The sequence below is a fragment of the Triturus cristatus genome, chromosome 4_2 (genome assembly GCF_964204655.1).
Source record: "Triturus cristatus chromosome 4_2, aTriCri1.1, whole genome shotgun sequence".
Classification (NCBI taxonomy): domain Eukaryota; kingdom Metazoa; phylum Chordata; class Amphibia; order Caudata; family Salamandridae; genus Triturus; species Triturus cristatus.
Window position 1 is genome coordinate 51903925 of NC_140586.1, and position 16487 is coordinate 51920411.

The window sequence follows — 16487 nt, forward strand, 5'->3', positions numbered from 1 at the left end:
TAAATGCCTGGTGGTGCATGGTTAGAGAATCGTCAATGGTTATGCCTAAATTGCGAATGTGGCTAGATGGCTGATGGAGAGCACCCATTTCATTGGGCCAGTGTAGTGGGCCCCATAGATCTTTGTTCTTGCCAAGGATCAGGACTTCGGTTTTATCGCCATTAAGTTTCAGATGGTTCTGATTCATCCATAGGGCAATTTCCCTGAGACCTAACTGAAGGGGAGAGGTTGTGCTGGAATTGGTGTTAGAGAGTGAGAAGATAATCTGGGAGTCATCGGCGTATGTAAACAGAGTTAGTCCAGCATCTTCGGCTATGTCAGCTAGCGGTCTGATGTATAGATTGAAAAGCAGAGGGCTAAGGATAGAGCCCTGGGGCACCCCATAGGGTGAGGGGTGAATATCTGAACTAGTAGTGGCGGAAACAATTTGAAAGGTGCGGTTAGCTAATAAAGAAATAAGCCAGTCTAAGGCTGAGTCGCAGATGCCAAGTGACCTCAGCGTGTTGATTAGTATGGGATGAGAGACAGTGTCAAACGCTGCTCTGAGGTCCAACAGTATGAGAGCAACAGTATCTCCAACATCCAGATTGTGACGCAGCCTTTCCGTAACACCCAACAGTGTTGTTTCTGTGGAAAAACCAGCTCTAAAGCCAGATTGCGTTGGGTGGAGGATTTTGTTGGTTTCAACGAACTGGGAAAGATGGGAATGGATGTGTTTCTCCAGAATTTTAGAGAAGGCAGGTAGGAGGGAGATAGGTCGGTAGTTGGAAAGTATGTCAGGGTCTGCGGTGGGCTTCTTTAGAAAAGGGGTCACCATGGCGTGTTTCCAGTGAGGAGGGACCGTGGATTCTAGTAGAGAAGTATTAAGGACGTTCAGTATCACGCGCAAATGAGGAGGATCAAGCTGCCTGAGTATGGAGATTGGTAGAGGATCCTTGGGAGAGCCGGCTTTCACATTGTCTAAAAGGAGTTTTAGGGAATCTTACCTCCGCAACTATACTTAGATGGGGAATACTGGATATAGTGAGGATGTTTCTTAAGATGGTAATTGTTATCATCTCGATTTTCGATTAGTTCGTTTTCTAATTACTGATTTTTATAACCTTTTTGATTGGTAATGGCTGACTCGTCAAATCTGCTTGGTTGGTGATATCTGACATCTCTGGGTCTAACTTGTTGATTAATGGACACCTCTCTGAGTCTGTTTGGCTGGTGCTGCTTACTTGTTTGGTTTTGAACGTTATTTCTGATCTTTATGGTCTGTCTCTTTTGTTACTCTTTGCTGGCCTCATTATTTAGTGATTGCTGACCTCTCTTATCAGTGTGTTGGGTTATTACCTGCTAGTCTATCCCACCTGTCAGATTGGTCATTCTTGGATCGCTCTAGTTCTATTTGGTTTAAGGCCATTGCTCTTTCTTCTCTGCTTTTGGTTGGCAATGTTGTTCTCTCTAGTATGTGTTTAGCTTATAGTTGCTGGCCTAATACATTTATTTGATTGGAGTTTGCTGGTTTGTGATTCTGTCATTCAATATTATATTTGTATTGGTTATGCTGTTGAGGTTACAAGAGTGATGCAATTTTTGGTCTTGCAGTAGGCAAAGGCCATGCCAGCTGTGGGCACCGAGCGACCCAGGGCACCCCTGTGCAATGACCCACATGGGGCCCGGTACATGAACTCTCGGTGGAAATACCTAGAAGATCTGAGGCTGCAAGAACAAATGGAGAGCCTATGCCAGAGGCTTCTGAACACCCCACGGATACCCTGGAACCCATATCCTGGCTTTGTACAGCAACTGCGTCAGCAAGCCCAAAGGTGACTCTCTCCAGATCTGGCCCCACTCCAGCTAGTCATCTTCTGAGATATCTCTGTGTCCCTGCTCGCCTTCCTAAGGCACTGTCTTCCTGTTACCAATACTCAACTTTCCCTCCAACTTTCTCTTACTCCATTCTGCTTATTTTTCTTCTATTTTAACTTTCCTTCAACCCTTCCCCCTGCTCTTGCTTTAATCCACAGAGTAAATACTTCCACTGGAAGAAAGCGCTTGTTCCCCAGACATTGAGACTTTCATGGCAGGGCTCCAAAGTAGAAGGCCCTAGAGGCAACCAGTGCAGTGGTCATTCCTTCCCAACCCCATTTTTGCAGCTGACTAGTCCACCCTCACCCCATCTCAGTTCTCACACTGCCTTGGTTGATGTGCCCCTGGTCTGCTGCTAGCCTTGACCCCCCCTTCCCACTTCTCTTTTTGATTCCGTTTGAATAACCTTTTTCTCCTTGCTTTGTCCAGGATTTGTCTTGAGGGGTCCTCTTCCGTCCAGGGTCTCGCCCACCATGCCAACATCTCACTGCACCCACAGGTCAAATGGGATATCGCAGGTGAGTCCAGCCGCCACAGTCTTTAAGGGGCGTGAGAGTTTGGCAGGTGAGAGCAGTTGCCGTCATATTCAGGTTTCAGGGTATCAGATGTGAGGTTAGCTGTACTTTGTAGAGGGGTCAGAGGGTATGGAGTCACCCACTGCAGTGCCCAGGTACAGTGGCATAACAAAAGTTGAAGGCCCCCTGCAAGGTACACAGAGGGGTCCCTGCTCCAGATTTAATCTGGAGCTCTCAGGCCCGAGTACAGTGCTGAGGGGGACCCCTGCAGCTCGGGGCCCCCTGCACGGCAGGGGCTGCGGGGGCCTGTGTTATGCATATCTGGTGTCCAAGGGTATCCTGATTAAGTTCAGTAAAGGCATTATCGTGTTCAGAAGGTACCAGGCATCACACATGTGGAAAATTGAACCTCGGAATCCATTTTCTCTCCTATGTGTGGGTAGCCCTGATTGCCCCCGACTCGCAGATCTTCACAACAAAGAACTAATTTATAGTGAAGTAGGTCCTAGTGCATATGTATCAGCTTGCTCCTAATGCTGATCTCTGGAGAACGTCGTTGTACTTCTCTCAAGCAGCTCAGGCCCACTTTGTGCCCAATGTGTTGCCTGCAACAAACAACAAGGTGATGGATGGAATGCTTGAATTTAAACTCAGCCACTGGATGACACTTGGGGCCACATCCCAGTTCGTTTTTTACCCACCATGCAACCTCACTTTGGACCCAAACATATGCAAATCAGTTTTTACCCTGCTACAATAGGAACAGTTCAGCCCGAACCGCCAGGCCAGGTCCTCCCTGAACTGGAACACAAGCCCATTTTCACCCTTATTAGGGCTCATTAGTCTGGAATAGCTTGGTTCTAGTGGGATACTGTGCCCAGAACCCAGGGCTGGGCATACCCGTCCCACTTAGGGAGTCATACTGAAGTATACAAAAAAGTGATGGATGGAATGATTGAATTAATTTCAGCCACTGATAATTACTTGGGCCAAATCCAAGTCCATTGTTATTTTGCACACCACACCCCCTAAGTTTGGGCACATCCTTATGCAAATGAGTCTTGAGACTCTTGACCCTGCTCCAATGAGAACAGTCTAGCCCAAACTGCAGAGTTTAGTGACAACCAGGCACCCTGCTGCCAGTTGGGGGTAGTTGGCTAGTGAGCTTGAAGCCCGGCTGAGTGGCAACATACACCACTTGCCTAAGGGGAAAAGGAATAGTGGGTTAAGTGAAAAAAGAGGCTGGCACAGTAATCGATCCTGCTCATGACCAGGATGTTGATTAGGACTTTGACTGCATGGATAGGAAGCTTCGGGGGATGTTCAGAAACTACAGCCTGGGGGCGGCAGTTGTGGTGTTGAGAAAGGAGTCCAACTGCAAAATAGTGTTTAAGAACAGCCCACGGTTTCTAGCTTAGGGTGAAGTAGACGGTCAGTCAGGTAATAAATGGATGGAATTTTTTTGAGATCTCGAGTCTCCCTTTGCCTTGTGACGTTTGAGGTCTCTCCTCTGCCCTTTGAGTTCTGGGTCTGGGGTCTCTCCTCTGCTCTGTGAGTTCTGGGTCTGGGGTCTGTCCTGTGGGAGCTGGTGTCTGCCTTCTGCCCTATGAGTCTGACATCTACCTCTCTAATGGGAAGGCCGGGGACTTCTTGTTATGCTAAGATCTCCACTCAAGTGAGATCTCTCATGATTCATCCCTCCACCCGTGGAGGACTCGTTGTCAGTCTGGGGCCTCCCTTCAGTCCGGCGGGGTCTGGAGTCTGTCTTCTGTTCTGTGAGGTCTAAGGTCTCCCTCTGTCCTGTGAAGTCTGGGGTCTGCTCCCTGTTCTGTGAGGTCTAGAGTCTCTGTCCTGCCCTTTGACCCCACGCTTAATGTATTAGAAGTGGCTGACACCATTCTCCTCCACAGGTGTTGGGGGCTCCTCGCAGGTCTGGGGGCTCCCATCCATCCTGAGCTGCGTCCACGCTGAGTCATTGGCATCATATACATGGCTGGTCAACGAAGTGACGTCACCGCTGCCATCTTTCTGGAAAACCAAGCCCTACACAGTGAGTATGAACCTGAGCCTCTTCTCTACTCCTCTGTCCCCTGTTAGCCCTCCTGTTCCCCCACTACCTCACCAGCCCGAAGGCATCCCCTGCCCATCCTTTGACGTCACCTGCTGGGCCTGTTCACCTCACCTCACCTCCCCACTCCATCACCTGCAGGGACCCTCCATCGCCTGCTGAGCCCCCCTCCTGCCCTCCCACCACCCATCAACTTCTAGACCTCTCCAGCTACCTGTTCGACCTAAATGCCTTACTGGTGCCCTCCCTTTCACCTTGTGCTCCATCACGTTGTAATTTTTTTCTCCCCCCTCACCAACCCACTCCTACTTTAGTTTTCAGGGCTGTTTCTTGCTCTCCTTACCAGGACCTTTCTTGCTATCCACACAGAACCCACCCACATCCCTGAGCTCTGCTTCCAGGCAACACCTGCTCAAAAGGCTGCTTCAAGGAGGGCGGAGGAGAGAGTGTGTGAAGAAGACACATTTAAACTGTTTTTCTGTCTTCCAAAGATCCAGGTTCTCCCAGCCCTGACCGGTCCCTGCATCTTCACGGGGACTTTGTTCTGCACTCCGCCCTCGGTGGACATCTTGCAGGTGTTCGTAATCATCGGCCCGGATGTGGAGCGCGCCATCTCCCTGTACAGCCAGAGCGTCTGGGAAGACGTCACTCGCATCATCAACCAGCGACGTCACCTCGTCTACAGGTGAGTCGCCAACTCCCTGACAACACCAGTAAAGAAGGTGTCAACAGGCAACGTCTAGAAGGCCACCAGCTATTGAATTGTCTGCAGAAGCTTAAAATATGACTGCATCTTCTCGGCAAGGAAGTGACAAAACCTGCACCGCCGCATGCCACCTATGCAGGCAGGCCCTTCAGCGCTCCACATAGGGGTATAAAACGCTACATAAATGTTCCAGTATAATACAAAATGTCACATAGCCTAGGGTGGAAAATCCCTTTATGTTTCCTGAGTGAACATCTAAACCCAGGGGGCATTAAAACTCTTAAAGGATGCAAAGCAACCCACCCCGTGTCCGAGCCACCCTAGTGATAGTGTGACTTATCAGACCCTTATCCCCCGAGGAAGAGTATGGTGCTCTACAACGATCCCTGATTGCCACAGTACATCCCAGGAAAAAGGGCAGATATGGGTTACTGCGCCCACATTCTGGTGGTGGAGGTTGTTTGCCTCAAGTATCTTGGGGTCTGCCCTGCTTTGGCTCTGCAAACTGGGCCAAGTACACCCGTTGCACTCTTGACTCTCAGGGTAACATGGATGACCAGTCTTTAGGGCCTAATTTATATATAGGTAGATGGAGTAAATTACTCTGTCACCCTGATGGAGATGGCACCTGGCTAATTTAGAAAATGACTGAAAAGCTGGTGGTCATTTCAAAAACATTGACAGGAACTGCCTTCCCTGCGGTTCCTGTCATTGCTGTTTACAGTTAGGTGCAGAGCTCTGTCAACATGAAGAAGCCATGCACTGACCAGTTTTTTAAACATTTAAAAAAGTTTTAAAAACATTTTTAAAAAGAAAATCCCAAAGCGGGATTTTCTTTTTGAAAATAAAAAATAAGATGCTTCTGCTCGCCATGGGAGTCCTCTCCTATGGTGAGGGGAGCCTTTATCAGTTTTCACTGACCATTACCACCAAGGTTTTCCTGGCAGAGATGGGCAGTGAAAAGTGACCTCATTCTGCCCATCTAAATTAGGTGGGCGGAATTAAAAGTCCACATGGCCATCGGAGTGATTTAATCATGGTGTAGACGTAGTAGTCTATGCCCTGATTAAATCTAGCATCCACCCACTTTTAAATTTGGCGGCTGGACCTTTATCTTGGAGGAATGTATTACTCATTATAAGTCGGGTCCTAAGACTTTTCATGGAGATAGTGGGGGGGAGAGCTCAGAACACACACAATAACCTATTGTCCAGCCCAGTGCATATTTTTGTTAAAAAGAAAACATTTCGATCTTACAGCAAAACGCATTACTGCACCCTCCAGAAATGGTTCAGTTACAGGGTTACAGCCTCACCTATGAATTATCGTGAAGCGCTTTTAGCATTTACTTTGTCAGGTCTGCTTAACAGGTGACCGTCATTAGCAGTTGTATCTTCCAAGTCTGTGCTTGGGGGCACTCCTGTTCGGCAGATTCAACCTTCAGGCTGGTGCAGATGGGTGCTCATCTTCGGTAGTCGCGGCCTCTGAGCCGGTGCAGACAGGTACTCGTCTTTTGTAGGTGCAGTCTAAGGGATGCTGCAGGCAGGTACTCGTCTTTTGTAGATGCAGGCTAAGGGATGGTGCAGGCATGTCCTCACAGGGGATCACCTCAGGCATTCAGCCCCAACACTGGACCTTTGGGGCCTGAGGCGCAAATGTCTGACAGCACAATGATGTTCTGGTGGATAGCTTCTTCATACAACTCACTACAGAAGCTGCACTTAGAGAGTGGGGGTCCCCTCACGATTTGGGTCGATGGTGGCCTTGCTCCCTGAAGGGAGTCAGATACTTCTGGGTGTTTCACCCTCAGGGAACACACTTATCTTCTCTTCATGGACAGCCTCTCCTCCTGCTGGGTCAGTCACTCTTCTTCCCCCTTTGAGCAGTCAGACAGGCAGGCAGGCTTCTAGGCTCTAGGTAGAACCTCAACTTCTCCAGCAAGTTGCAGATTTTATGTGATGTGCCCTTACCTCTGGGAGATTGGCTGCAATGCAGAAACTAGCCTAGGTCATACAGTAGTACTCTGTAGAGCATCCAAGGGCGGCTCCTCCATTTCAGCGGGGGAGCGTCACCCTACTTAAAATCCCCCCAAAACCCAGAAAAATTAAATGGTAACTTATCACCATTTTATTTATTTTTCATCCCTGAGCCGAGCGTCAGGACGGGTGCGGGGCCACAGCGAAGTGACTGCAGCAGGGAATAGGAATGGGCTGTCTAATGCGCTTGTTTAAAGTGCCCATGTCTTTTTGGCCGGCTGTCTTGCGATGGGCAGTCACAAATGCTCACTTTAAACATCTCTAACCCAGCTGTCTTAAGACAGATGGGTTAGATCAAGTGCACGCCTCCAGAGCGCTGTGGAGTGCCGAGTGACGCCGCTCCCTCCAATCAGGGTGCTGCTGTCATTCTGCATGAGAGCAGCGCCATGATTGGCCAAAAGAGCTGCTGCATTCAGTTCCGGTGGTGAGAAGAGGACCGGAGTGGAGGACGTTGCGTTCAGGTAAGTTTTTATTAATTTTTATTTTATTTTGCTCACCCGCCCCACTCCCTACCCCTCTCCGTAGATGCCAGCCGCCACTGAGAGTACCTCTTTCCTAGGAAGAAGAATCTGGAACTGGCACCAAGTAAATTGGTTGCTGCCCACTTTGTACTCCTTTTTCAGATGGGATGTGGATCCACTTTGTAAAGCCTCAGAACCCATGTGGGTTGTTTCTCTATGAAGTGGCATTGTCTGGCTGTTCTTCTGACACAGTCTTTGTACACGGTGATAGCTCTCCCAGCAGTTAGAGGTGATGCTGGCTCCAAACAGGATTATACAAAACAAGGGAGCAATGGAGTGTAAGATCTCTGCACCTGGCTGTCATCAGCCTTCCCAAAGCAGTAATCCGGGACAGACAAAAGGGCAGACTCTGCCTAGAAACGTCCTCACCTTGAACAACGGAAACGGCAGAACCTCCTTCACTCCTACCATCTACTAAATGGCAGTACTCTGGAATACTAATCAGTAGCCCTTTGCCAATAAGAGTCTAATTGAATTACTAAGGGTAGTCCTGTCTCCATCCTCCCTCCCTCCAGTGTCTCTGCCTCCCAGTCACAGGAATGAAGGCAGTACACTTCCATTGTCTGAGGAAGCTGTACCAACCCTTCATCTTGTGCTGAGCTGTACCAGGGGCCATCCAAAAATGGATACATGTGGTAGGTAGCTAATAGCCCCACCACAGAGTGTAGATAGTTTCACTGTTCTTAGATTAGGTCCTGAAGAATTGCCACAGATTTACATAACCACTAGGCAAGAAACATGTCGACCTCTAGAGATGAGCATAGCTCCAACTGAACCTTAACGTCAGGGAAGCTGCCACTCTTTCTGTTTTTACTGAGGTGGATAACCAGCCAGAATAAAATTGTTTTTGGGATTATCCTACCTATTTTAACTCACTCACTCTCTTCACGGTATCTACACACCACAGGCCACACACCCCTACTTCATCATACGACAAGGAACAAAAGATCTCCGATAAAGAGCCCCTATACTGGTACCCGTTGGGTATTGCAGCGCTGACCCGACGAGGAGCAGATTCAGATGATGAAGCATGACACCTAGCTTGCTGGGTGTGTGAGGACCCTAGTTCCGAAAGAGCGGGATCCCCTCCTAATCCCTCTCTAATACCATGTCCCACCGCCACTACCATTAACCAATGATAGCGGTTGGTTCCCTGACTTTTATTGACTAGGCTCTACCCCAGGAGGAACAGCATACCATTAGTTAGTAGAAAAAAACATAACGTTGTAACTTTTTTATGAAGTTTGCATGCAGCTCTTTGATGACAGTTCGTAACAGTCACTGTTCTATTTTCGGGTTGTATCTTATAAACTGCAGTGACAAAAGGATCTCTCTGACACAAGCAGTAGTCCACTCAGCTATCCACATAAAATATAGTTCTGTGATCTGCATGATATAAATTTTTTGCAGCAGGCATAGTAATCCTCTGCGCCACTGTATGGCGAGTCAAAACTGTCACTAGACAAAACTCTGTCTGATCTCTCTCTCTCTAGCATGAACTCTAATCACAAGAGTTATCTATACATTTTTAATGGTTGCCTGAAAACTGGACGCACAAGGAACTCTGGAGCAGGAGTTTTTAAATCATAAGTTATTGCTGAACACAGCGCCCTACTGAGGTCAGCGCCCCCCACCCCAGATCTGCGTGCACTGCGGCTGCACCAGTGGCACTGCCCTAAAGCCGGCCCTGCTCTCTGGTCTCGGTGGCATTCCACTATACTCATTTTACCTATTTGATAAAGTTAGAAAATTTGCCAATCTTGCCAGTTCCAAACTCTCCAACGCAAATAGTGACCTTCTCATACTTCACCTGATGGGCTACTTATCTACCAAGGATATGATCAAATGAATGTGTCTTTCGAAGTACGACGGGTGCCCTGATGTGAGGCACGTAGCTCATTGTGCTTTAGGTTCCAAGCTGCACCTCGTTGAGGAGTTCCAGCAATAAGGACACCGTTCTAGGATTGCTTGTGTCCCTGTGTTGAGTGGACGAGGCCTGGCAGTGTGGGCTCAACTGTTCCTAGTGGAGCAGGACCTTGATGGATTTAGTATGGCTGATCTCCATCTTATGTGGTGCAGCAGACAAAAATACAAAGTGGAATGCATCTCTTGAAATTGAAAACTTGCCCAACTCCATGAAAACTCTGCCACTGGTTTCCTTACAGCAAATTTTTAGGCAATCAAGGATAAGTACAATCTGGAGGCATCTTTAGATGAAATACAACCGGCCCAGCTAGGAAACTGTACGTACAATTCGGGCACGGCTCTCTCCCTCTGCATGCATTTACTAACAAATGGTCCGGCAGTTCTGCCCTGGGGTGCCCAGCTTGCAGTAGGGGAGAGGAGACCGAACTTCAAGTATTTTTCTTCTGTCCTGGATATCAAAAAATTAGCCATAGATGGTTGGTACAACCTAGGTACACAACACTGTGAAGAAGCATTTAAGCTCCTAAAATACAACACTCAAGTGGCAATTGTTTATGCTGTATCCTGTTTTTTATTAAGTTCTATGTGGTGGACGTGAAAGGTTTTTTAGGAAGCAGTAATGGATTTAATACTGATTGATATTTAGCTGTTACTGCAATAACCTTATCTTATTTTATCTGGGATTTAGCTTTTTAATCTGTTTTTTACATACTGTATGTGTTTGTGAATGTTCTTTTATGGCCCACGGACAGAAATAAAGAAAGATTGGATTGGATTGGAAATTGGCAGTACCGCATAATTTTGCAGTCCTTTCATCACATTTTGCTGTTTTCCCCAACACAGGGTTGAGTTCAAACTTCGATTATTGTGCTAATGATTGTCCTGGCAACTCTCAATCATACCCATACCAAATCCTGGCTCACTACTCTGTGCTCGAAACCTATGCACCGCAAATCAAAAACACTTGGCCACCTTGAGGTATCCGTGGTGCATCTAGAATCCTGTCCCTCAAGCAGTTACGCCCCTCTAAAAAACACACTCTGATAGGTATCATCTCACTAAACAGGCTTAAGACTGTCCTAAATGCACACATAACCCTTCTTCAACTAGAATATGGCCACTGAATCCCTCTATCTCTTTCCTGGCCTCACCGCCTCCCAGACTCCCTTCCCCTGCCTCCAAATACTGCATAATGCATGTTATATAATAAGTGAATCACAGCAATGTAAAATTTACAAATAGTTTTCTTTTTGTCTAAACTCTAAACTCATCACCCACCATACTTTCAACCATGCAGCTAAATGTAATCACCCAAACAAACCATGACCTTATACAGAGTTGGTTGCCAGATTTGTTTCTGGTCGGAAAGCTACGATGAAAATACAGTATTTGCATTCACTCTCTGTTACAACTTTTTTTTTGTAATCTTGATTTTAATAAGATACTGTGACGATTAAACAAGAGCAGAGAGCTAAAGAAGAAAAGGACTGGGTTTTTTAAGTTCTGCCCACAGACAGCTTTTAGCTCTTGGGTGTCGATAGACCCCTTGTAGATCATACCAAAAACTTGCAGTAGGCTTAGAGCCCACCCATTGCTTATCTTTGCTTGGCTTCCTGTCACTGTATTTTGTTTGCTCCTCCCTCCCCCCCACCCCGGAATCCTAGCTTCTTTACCAACCTTTTGATTGGATCACTTGCATCATTCCTCTACTCCCGTTCAGTGGATTACATTTTGCTTCTTCTTTTAGCATTCCATGATAGTGCATGTTTTTTCTTGTTCTTTCTGTTGTATGTGCCGCTTTCCTCTCCTAAATAGCTTCCCCTCTCCATGCGCTTCTCTCCTACTCCTTGCTCATCTCTTGTTTCCTCACATGGGCATTTTCGAAATGTAGTCCCTTCCCTTCCCTCCCCACCTCAAGCTCCTCCGTTACTCCTCCGTCTACTTCCAGTTGTTACCACACATGCATTGACTTCTCCCAAACCTGCTTCTCCCATCCATTTTTCTGTTGCTCTACTGCCCCACACATCCCAACGTAATTTTTTGTTCTCAGTTTTATCAGGGGTCCGCAATCAGCCATTTGCTTCTGGGCTGCTATGTTTTAAACAAGCATTTGCAATGCAATAGGTCTCGCATTTGTGAGAGTTTAAGCTATTGGCATTGTAAGTGACAAATGTCTTTTATTGATCTGTTTTGATAATTAACACATAATTAAAAGGCATTGTCATTTACAATGGCAATAGCTCAAACTCTTATAAATGCGAGACCTATTTCACTTCATAGAAGCGTCCGCCATTGTCCTGGGCTGCTTGGAAAGTAAAAGCGTGCATGGCACGCTAAATGTTGCAGGATAGCATGTTGTGCCTGCAGTTGGACAAAACTCATTAAAGAAAATAGTGCTTACAGACTAAATAAAGCATCCCGTGTAACAACAGAAGTAAAAGGGCCAGTACTCATGGGAGGTTACAAATGAAGACAAGGCGGTACTAACTAAGGAGGGTCTAACAAGTCTATTAACGAATCAGAAGCCAGCATTTACAAAGGACAATGACGCAAGCCAATGACAAATATGGGCGGAGAGTGGGCGGGGCTTCACTTCTATACTCAAATACAGCATGCCTTGCAGAGCAGTGCATGCGCTGCCCAGGCTTGACCTAAAAAGCACCTTTGTCTGCTGTCTGCCATCTTGGAGCAGTTAATAAAAAAAAAATACAGCTGCACATGCATTAGTGCATATGCATGCGCAGGCAAGGTGACACATGCACACGCATAATTCAGCACATATGCCTGGTGGCCGCAAGCATTGTCATGATGTATATACCCAAGCACATCTTCGCATCATCTTGCCATTTTTCTTTCCTGTTTTGCCAAAGCTGCACAGTATTGCCAAAAGTCATTGATAAAGCCAATAGGTTGAAAAGGCAACGTTGATTGTCGTTGCCAATTCTTGTTCTTTAATAACAAATACATCATACCTTGGCTCCAGTGCCAGATACACATTAAAAGGACAAGCTAGAGAATGCAATGATAACATAAAGAGCTTATATGTTTGTTAGCGGTGTAGCTTCTAGCAACAGCTGTAGCAGCTCTGTGCACTGTGCTGCCCATCGCCTTGGTGTGTGCGTCGAGTCAGAGAGTGGCCCTTCCCTGTTGAATTCACTATCATTTATTTCACCCCTAGAATCTGTGTTCCAATCGACGAAGGAGGCAAGCTCGAGGTTTTCACTGAGGTAATTTTTTCACCCTCCTTAATTGTTTAATTAGCTAACTTTTTATTGGGCTTTCAGTTGTCTGTCTCATTCTTTTATATCTGCACCGCTCTCTAGCTGCCTCTTTCTGACTCCTTATTTCTATATTTATATCACCCTTTCTGTCCCTCTTTATCTGTTTCTTCCTGATTCCCCTTTATTTGTCCCTCGATCTGTCTTTAGCTATGTCCCTTTAGCTGTCGTAAGCTGTACCCCTTTCATTTTTTTGACTCATTCTTTCTTTTATTGCTTTACCTCCCGTCTGTCTTTTCATGGACCTCTTGCATGTCTCTTTTTTTGTTTCGTATTTTTCTCCTTTGTTCCATCTTTTTCTATCACTCTCTATCCCTTTCTCTCCCTCTTGTTGAATATTTCTATCTGCCTGTTTCTGTATCTAGCTGTGTCTTTTTCCTCATTCAATTTTTGGGCCCTCTGCCTCTTTTGTCTCACCCTTTCCCTACCCCTCTCTGTCTCCTTCTCTCTCTCTGAGTTTATTTATTCTTATTTCACTGCCTTTATCTGTATCCCCCCTTTTCTGTCTCTCTTTTTCTGTTTCAACCTCTCGATAAGGACATCCTTTTTGCGAATATCAATGTTATTCGCTTGATATTTTCCAGAATGCTTAATCTTCTCTAGCTCATCTATTAACCACACCAACCATCTGTATGAACTCACATATGTTATGTTATTTGAGTTTATAAGACACACAGCTACCCAGAGGGGTTTCCCGGCGCCAGCCTGAGATGAAAGAAGGGGGAAGAAAAGGACCTATAGGTTGAACAACCAAGTTTTCAGACATTTACGAAAATTACCATAAACCGTTTCTTTACTTAAAGAGATGGGAAGAGAATTCCACAGGGAGGGTCCTAGGTAGGCATAAGATTGACCGAGCATACACCTCAGTCTGATACTAGGAACAGTAAATTTAAACCGAGTAGTGGAGCAAAGAGTACATGAAGGTAAATAGGGTTGGATTAAAGACTGCAGGTACTGCGGGGCTGAACCCGTTTTGATTTTAAACATGTATCTCAAGGCTTTGAATTTAATACGATTCTCCACCTTAAACCAGTGAAGGTTATGAAGAGCACCAGAAATGGAGGCAGTCCTAGGAACCTGGCAGAGCAATCTGGCCGCCGCATTTTGCACCATCTGCAATCTTTGTATCACATCCCTATTACAACCCGGATATAAGACTTTACTATATTCCAGCCTGGATGTAACAAGGGCCTGGACCACAGTTCTCTGAGTGGAGAGGAACAGCATCCAAAGAATCTTCTTCAGCCATTTAAGAATGGTGAAACAGACTGAGGCCACATTCACAACTTGATGTTTCATAGATAACTGATCGTCGATAATCACACCGCGGTTAGGTACTTGATGAGCAGGCTGCGGTAAGACTCCTATTTCCAGGGGCCAGTGCTGAGGACCCCAGAGGTCTTGTTTTTTCCCCAAGATCAGAACTTCAGTTAGTTTGAGTAGATCGTCCTGCATCCAAGACGCAATCTTCCTCAAATCAAACTGGAGAGTCGAAGATTCAGATTCCTTCGCTGTAGAAAGGGAAAAAATAAGCTGAGTATCATCAGCATAAGAAAATATGGACAGCCCTGCCTCATCGGCAATATCTGCCAGTGGGCGAACATAATTATTAAACAGAAGAGGGCTCAGAACCGAGCTCTGGGGCACTCCATATGGGGAACGATGAATTTTAGAACTGGCAGTGGCGGAGAAGACCGAAATGTACGGTTGGTGCGAAAGGAGTCAATCCATTGGAGCGCATGGCCCTCAATACCCAGGGATTGCAACACTTTCAATAACAAGGTGTGAGACACCGTGTTGAATGCCGCACTCAGGTCAAGAAGAATGAGGGACACTGTGTCACAAATGTCTAGACGGTGTCACAACATTTCAGTGACTCCTAATAAGGTAGCTTCAGTAGAAAATCCTGCTCTAAAACCAGATTGTGAAGGGTATAAAAAGTTCTGGGACTCGACAGAGGAGGATAGTTGGGAGTTCACATGTTTTTCCAAAATCTTGGAAAAAGCCAGAATAAGAAAACATCGGTCGAAAGTTAGAAGGCTGAGAGGTATCAGCATTGTTTTTTTCCAAAAGTGGCAGAACCATGGCATGTTTCCATTCTGGCAGGACTATTCCCTCCTGTAACAAAGCATTGAGGAGCTACATGATTAACATAATCGAAGGAAGCTGAAGCTGCCTTAGTACAGAGATAGGGAGTAAATCGCTGGGGGAGCCAGATTTTAGATTAGCCTGGACCAGATTAAAATAGCTAGTATCCAATAAAGACCAAGTTACCAATTTATTGATGGATTTAGGATTGTCACCATACTCTGACCCTATGGCAGTGACTATTTTCGAAAAAGCATAAGCTGGCTATGCAATATTAGGCAGGTTGTCAGCCGACAGTGCAGAGTATATTTCTTTTACTTTGCTCACAAAAAGTGAGCAAGATCTTCACACTGTGTTTCATTAAGGATGAGTGGAATGGTCTGACTTTCTGCTTCAGAAAGTTCCTTGACCACCTCGAACAGGATATTAGAGCAATTCTGAGCTTGAGAAATTGTGGAGGAGACATATTCAGCACGGGCTGTTTTGCAAAGAGAGTGATACTCCCTTATGTCCTTTTTATAGGTCCATTTAGTATCGGGCGCATAGTTCTTCCTCCATATCATTTCTAAAGTTTTACGTTTTATTTTTTCATTTTTAAGCCTCTAAGTGAACCAGGGGGCAGCGGGACGGTGATTATTAAACCATTTGTTAGAGAGAAGAAGACAGGAATCAAATGAATGTAGAAGCCAACTTTGGATTGCCCCACGGTCCGCAATTTTCATTTGTTCAATTGCAGGAGTACTGTTGGTTAAAAGAATATTTAAAGCTCCAATATCAAGCTTTCCCCAATTCCTCGTTTTGGGCTTAGTTCCTCTCGGAGCTACTGGGGGGCCAAAAACGACTTTAAAACGAAAGACAACAGCAAAATGGTCAGATAAGCATAGTGGGAGAGCAGGGGGACAACAAATGTCAGACAAGTTAGAAAAGATGGGGTCTAATAAGTGACCAGCTACATGGGTGGAACCCGAGTTGCAGAGTAGGATATTCATTGCTTCAAGAAGTGCAACACTTTTTACACAACTTGGGTCATCAAGATGAAGATTCAGATCACCCAGAATGGTAAAGGTAGCGGCATTCAAAAGGTAGGGGGGTTCCTAAATTGGGGAGAGACGTGACCCAAGGTCCGGGAGGTCCAGGAGGATGATAGAACTGTATACCCGAAAAGGTAAACTGGGAAGTGAGTGCGATTTTAAATAAAGAGGCCTAACAGACAGCAGAGGATATATCCTAGAACTTGCAATCAAAAGACTTTTTAATAAATTATAGCAATGCCCCCCCCCCCCCAACCCTTCCTTCCCTGTCTTTCCTAACAATAGAATAGTTCATAGGAAGTGCTGAGGCTACATCAGGACCTGAACTTTCATGGAGCCCGGTCTCTGTAAGGAAGACAGCATCCGGCTACTCAATGATCAAAAGATCAAAGATATCCGCCTTATGTTTAGGAAGCGATCAGCAGTTAGTATTATAGAAGGTGAATTCCTTATAGGAT

The 16487-nt window shown here is 45.9% G+C and overlaps 1 protein-coding gene across 1 annotated transcript in view; it reads left to right on the plus strand.

The window, feature by feature from the left end:
- Positions 1–1605: 1605 nt before the first annotated feature.
- LOC146832948 (uncharacterized) overlaps positions 1606–16487 on the plus strand; it is a 209177-nt gene continuing 194295 nt past the window's right edge. Inside the window, exons 1-5 of the mRNA XM_085600029.1 lie at positions 1606–1814; positions 2287–2375; positions 4283–4422; positions 4932–5125; positions 12808–12856. Coding sequence (XP_085456155.1) covers positions 1606–1814; positions 2287–2375; positions 4283–4422; positions 4932–5125; positions 12808–12856 — 681 coding nt within the window. The remainder of the gene's footprint in view (positions 1815–2286; positions 2376–4282; positions 4423–4931; positions 5126–12807; positions 12857–16487) is intronic.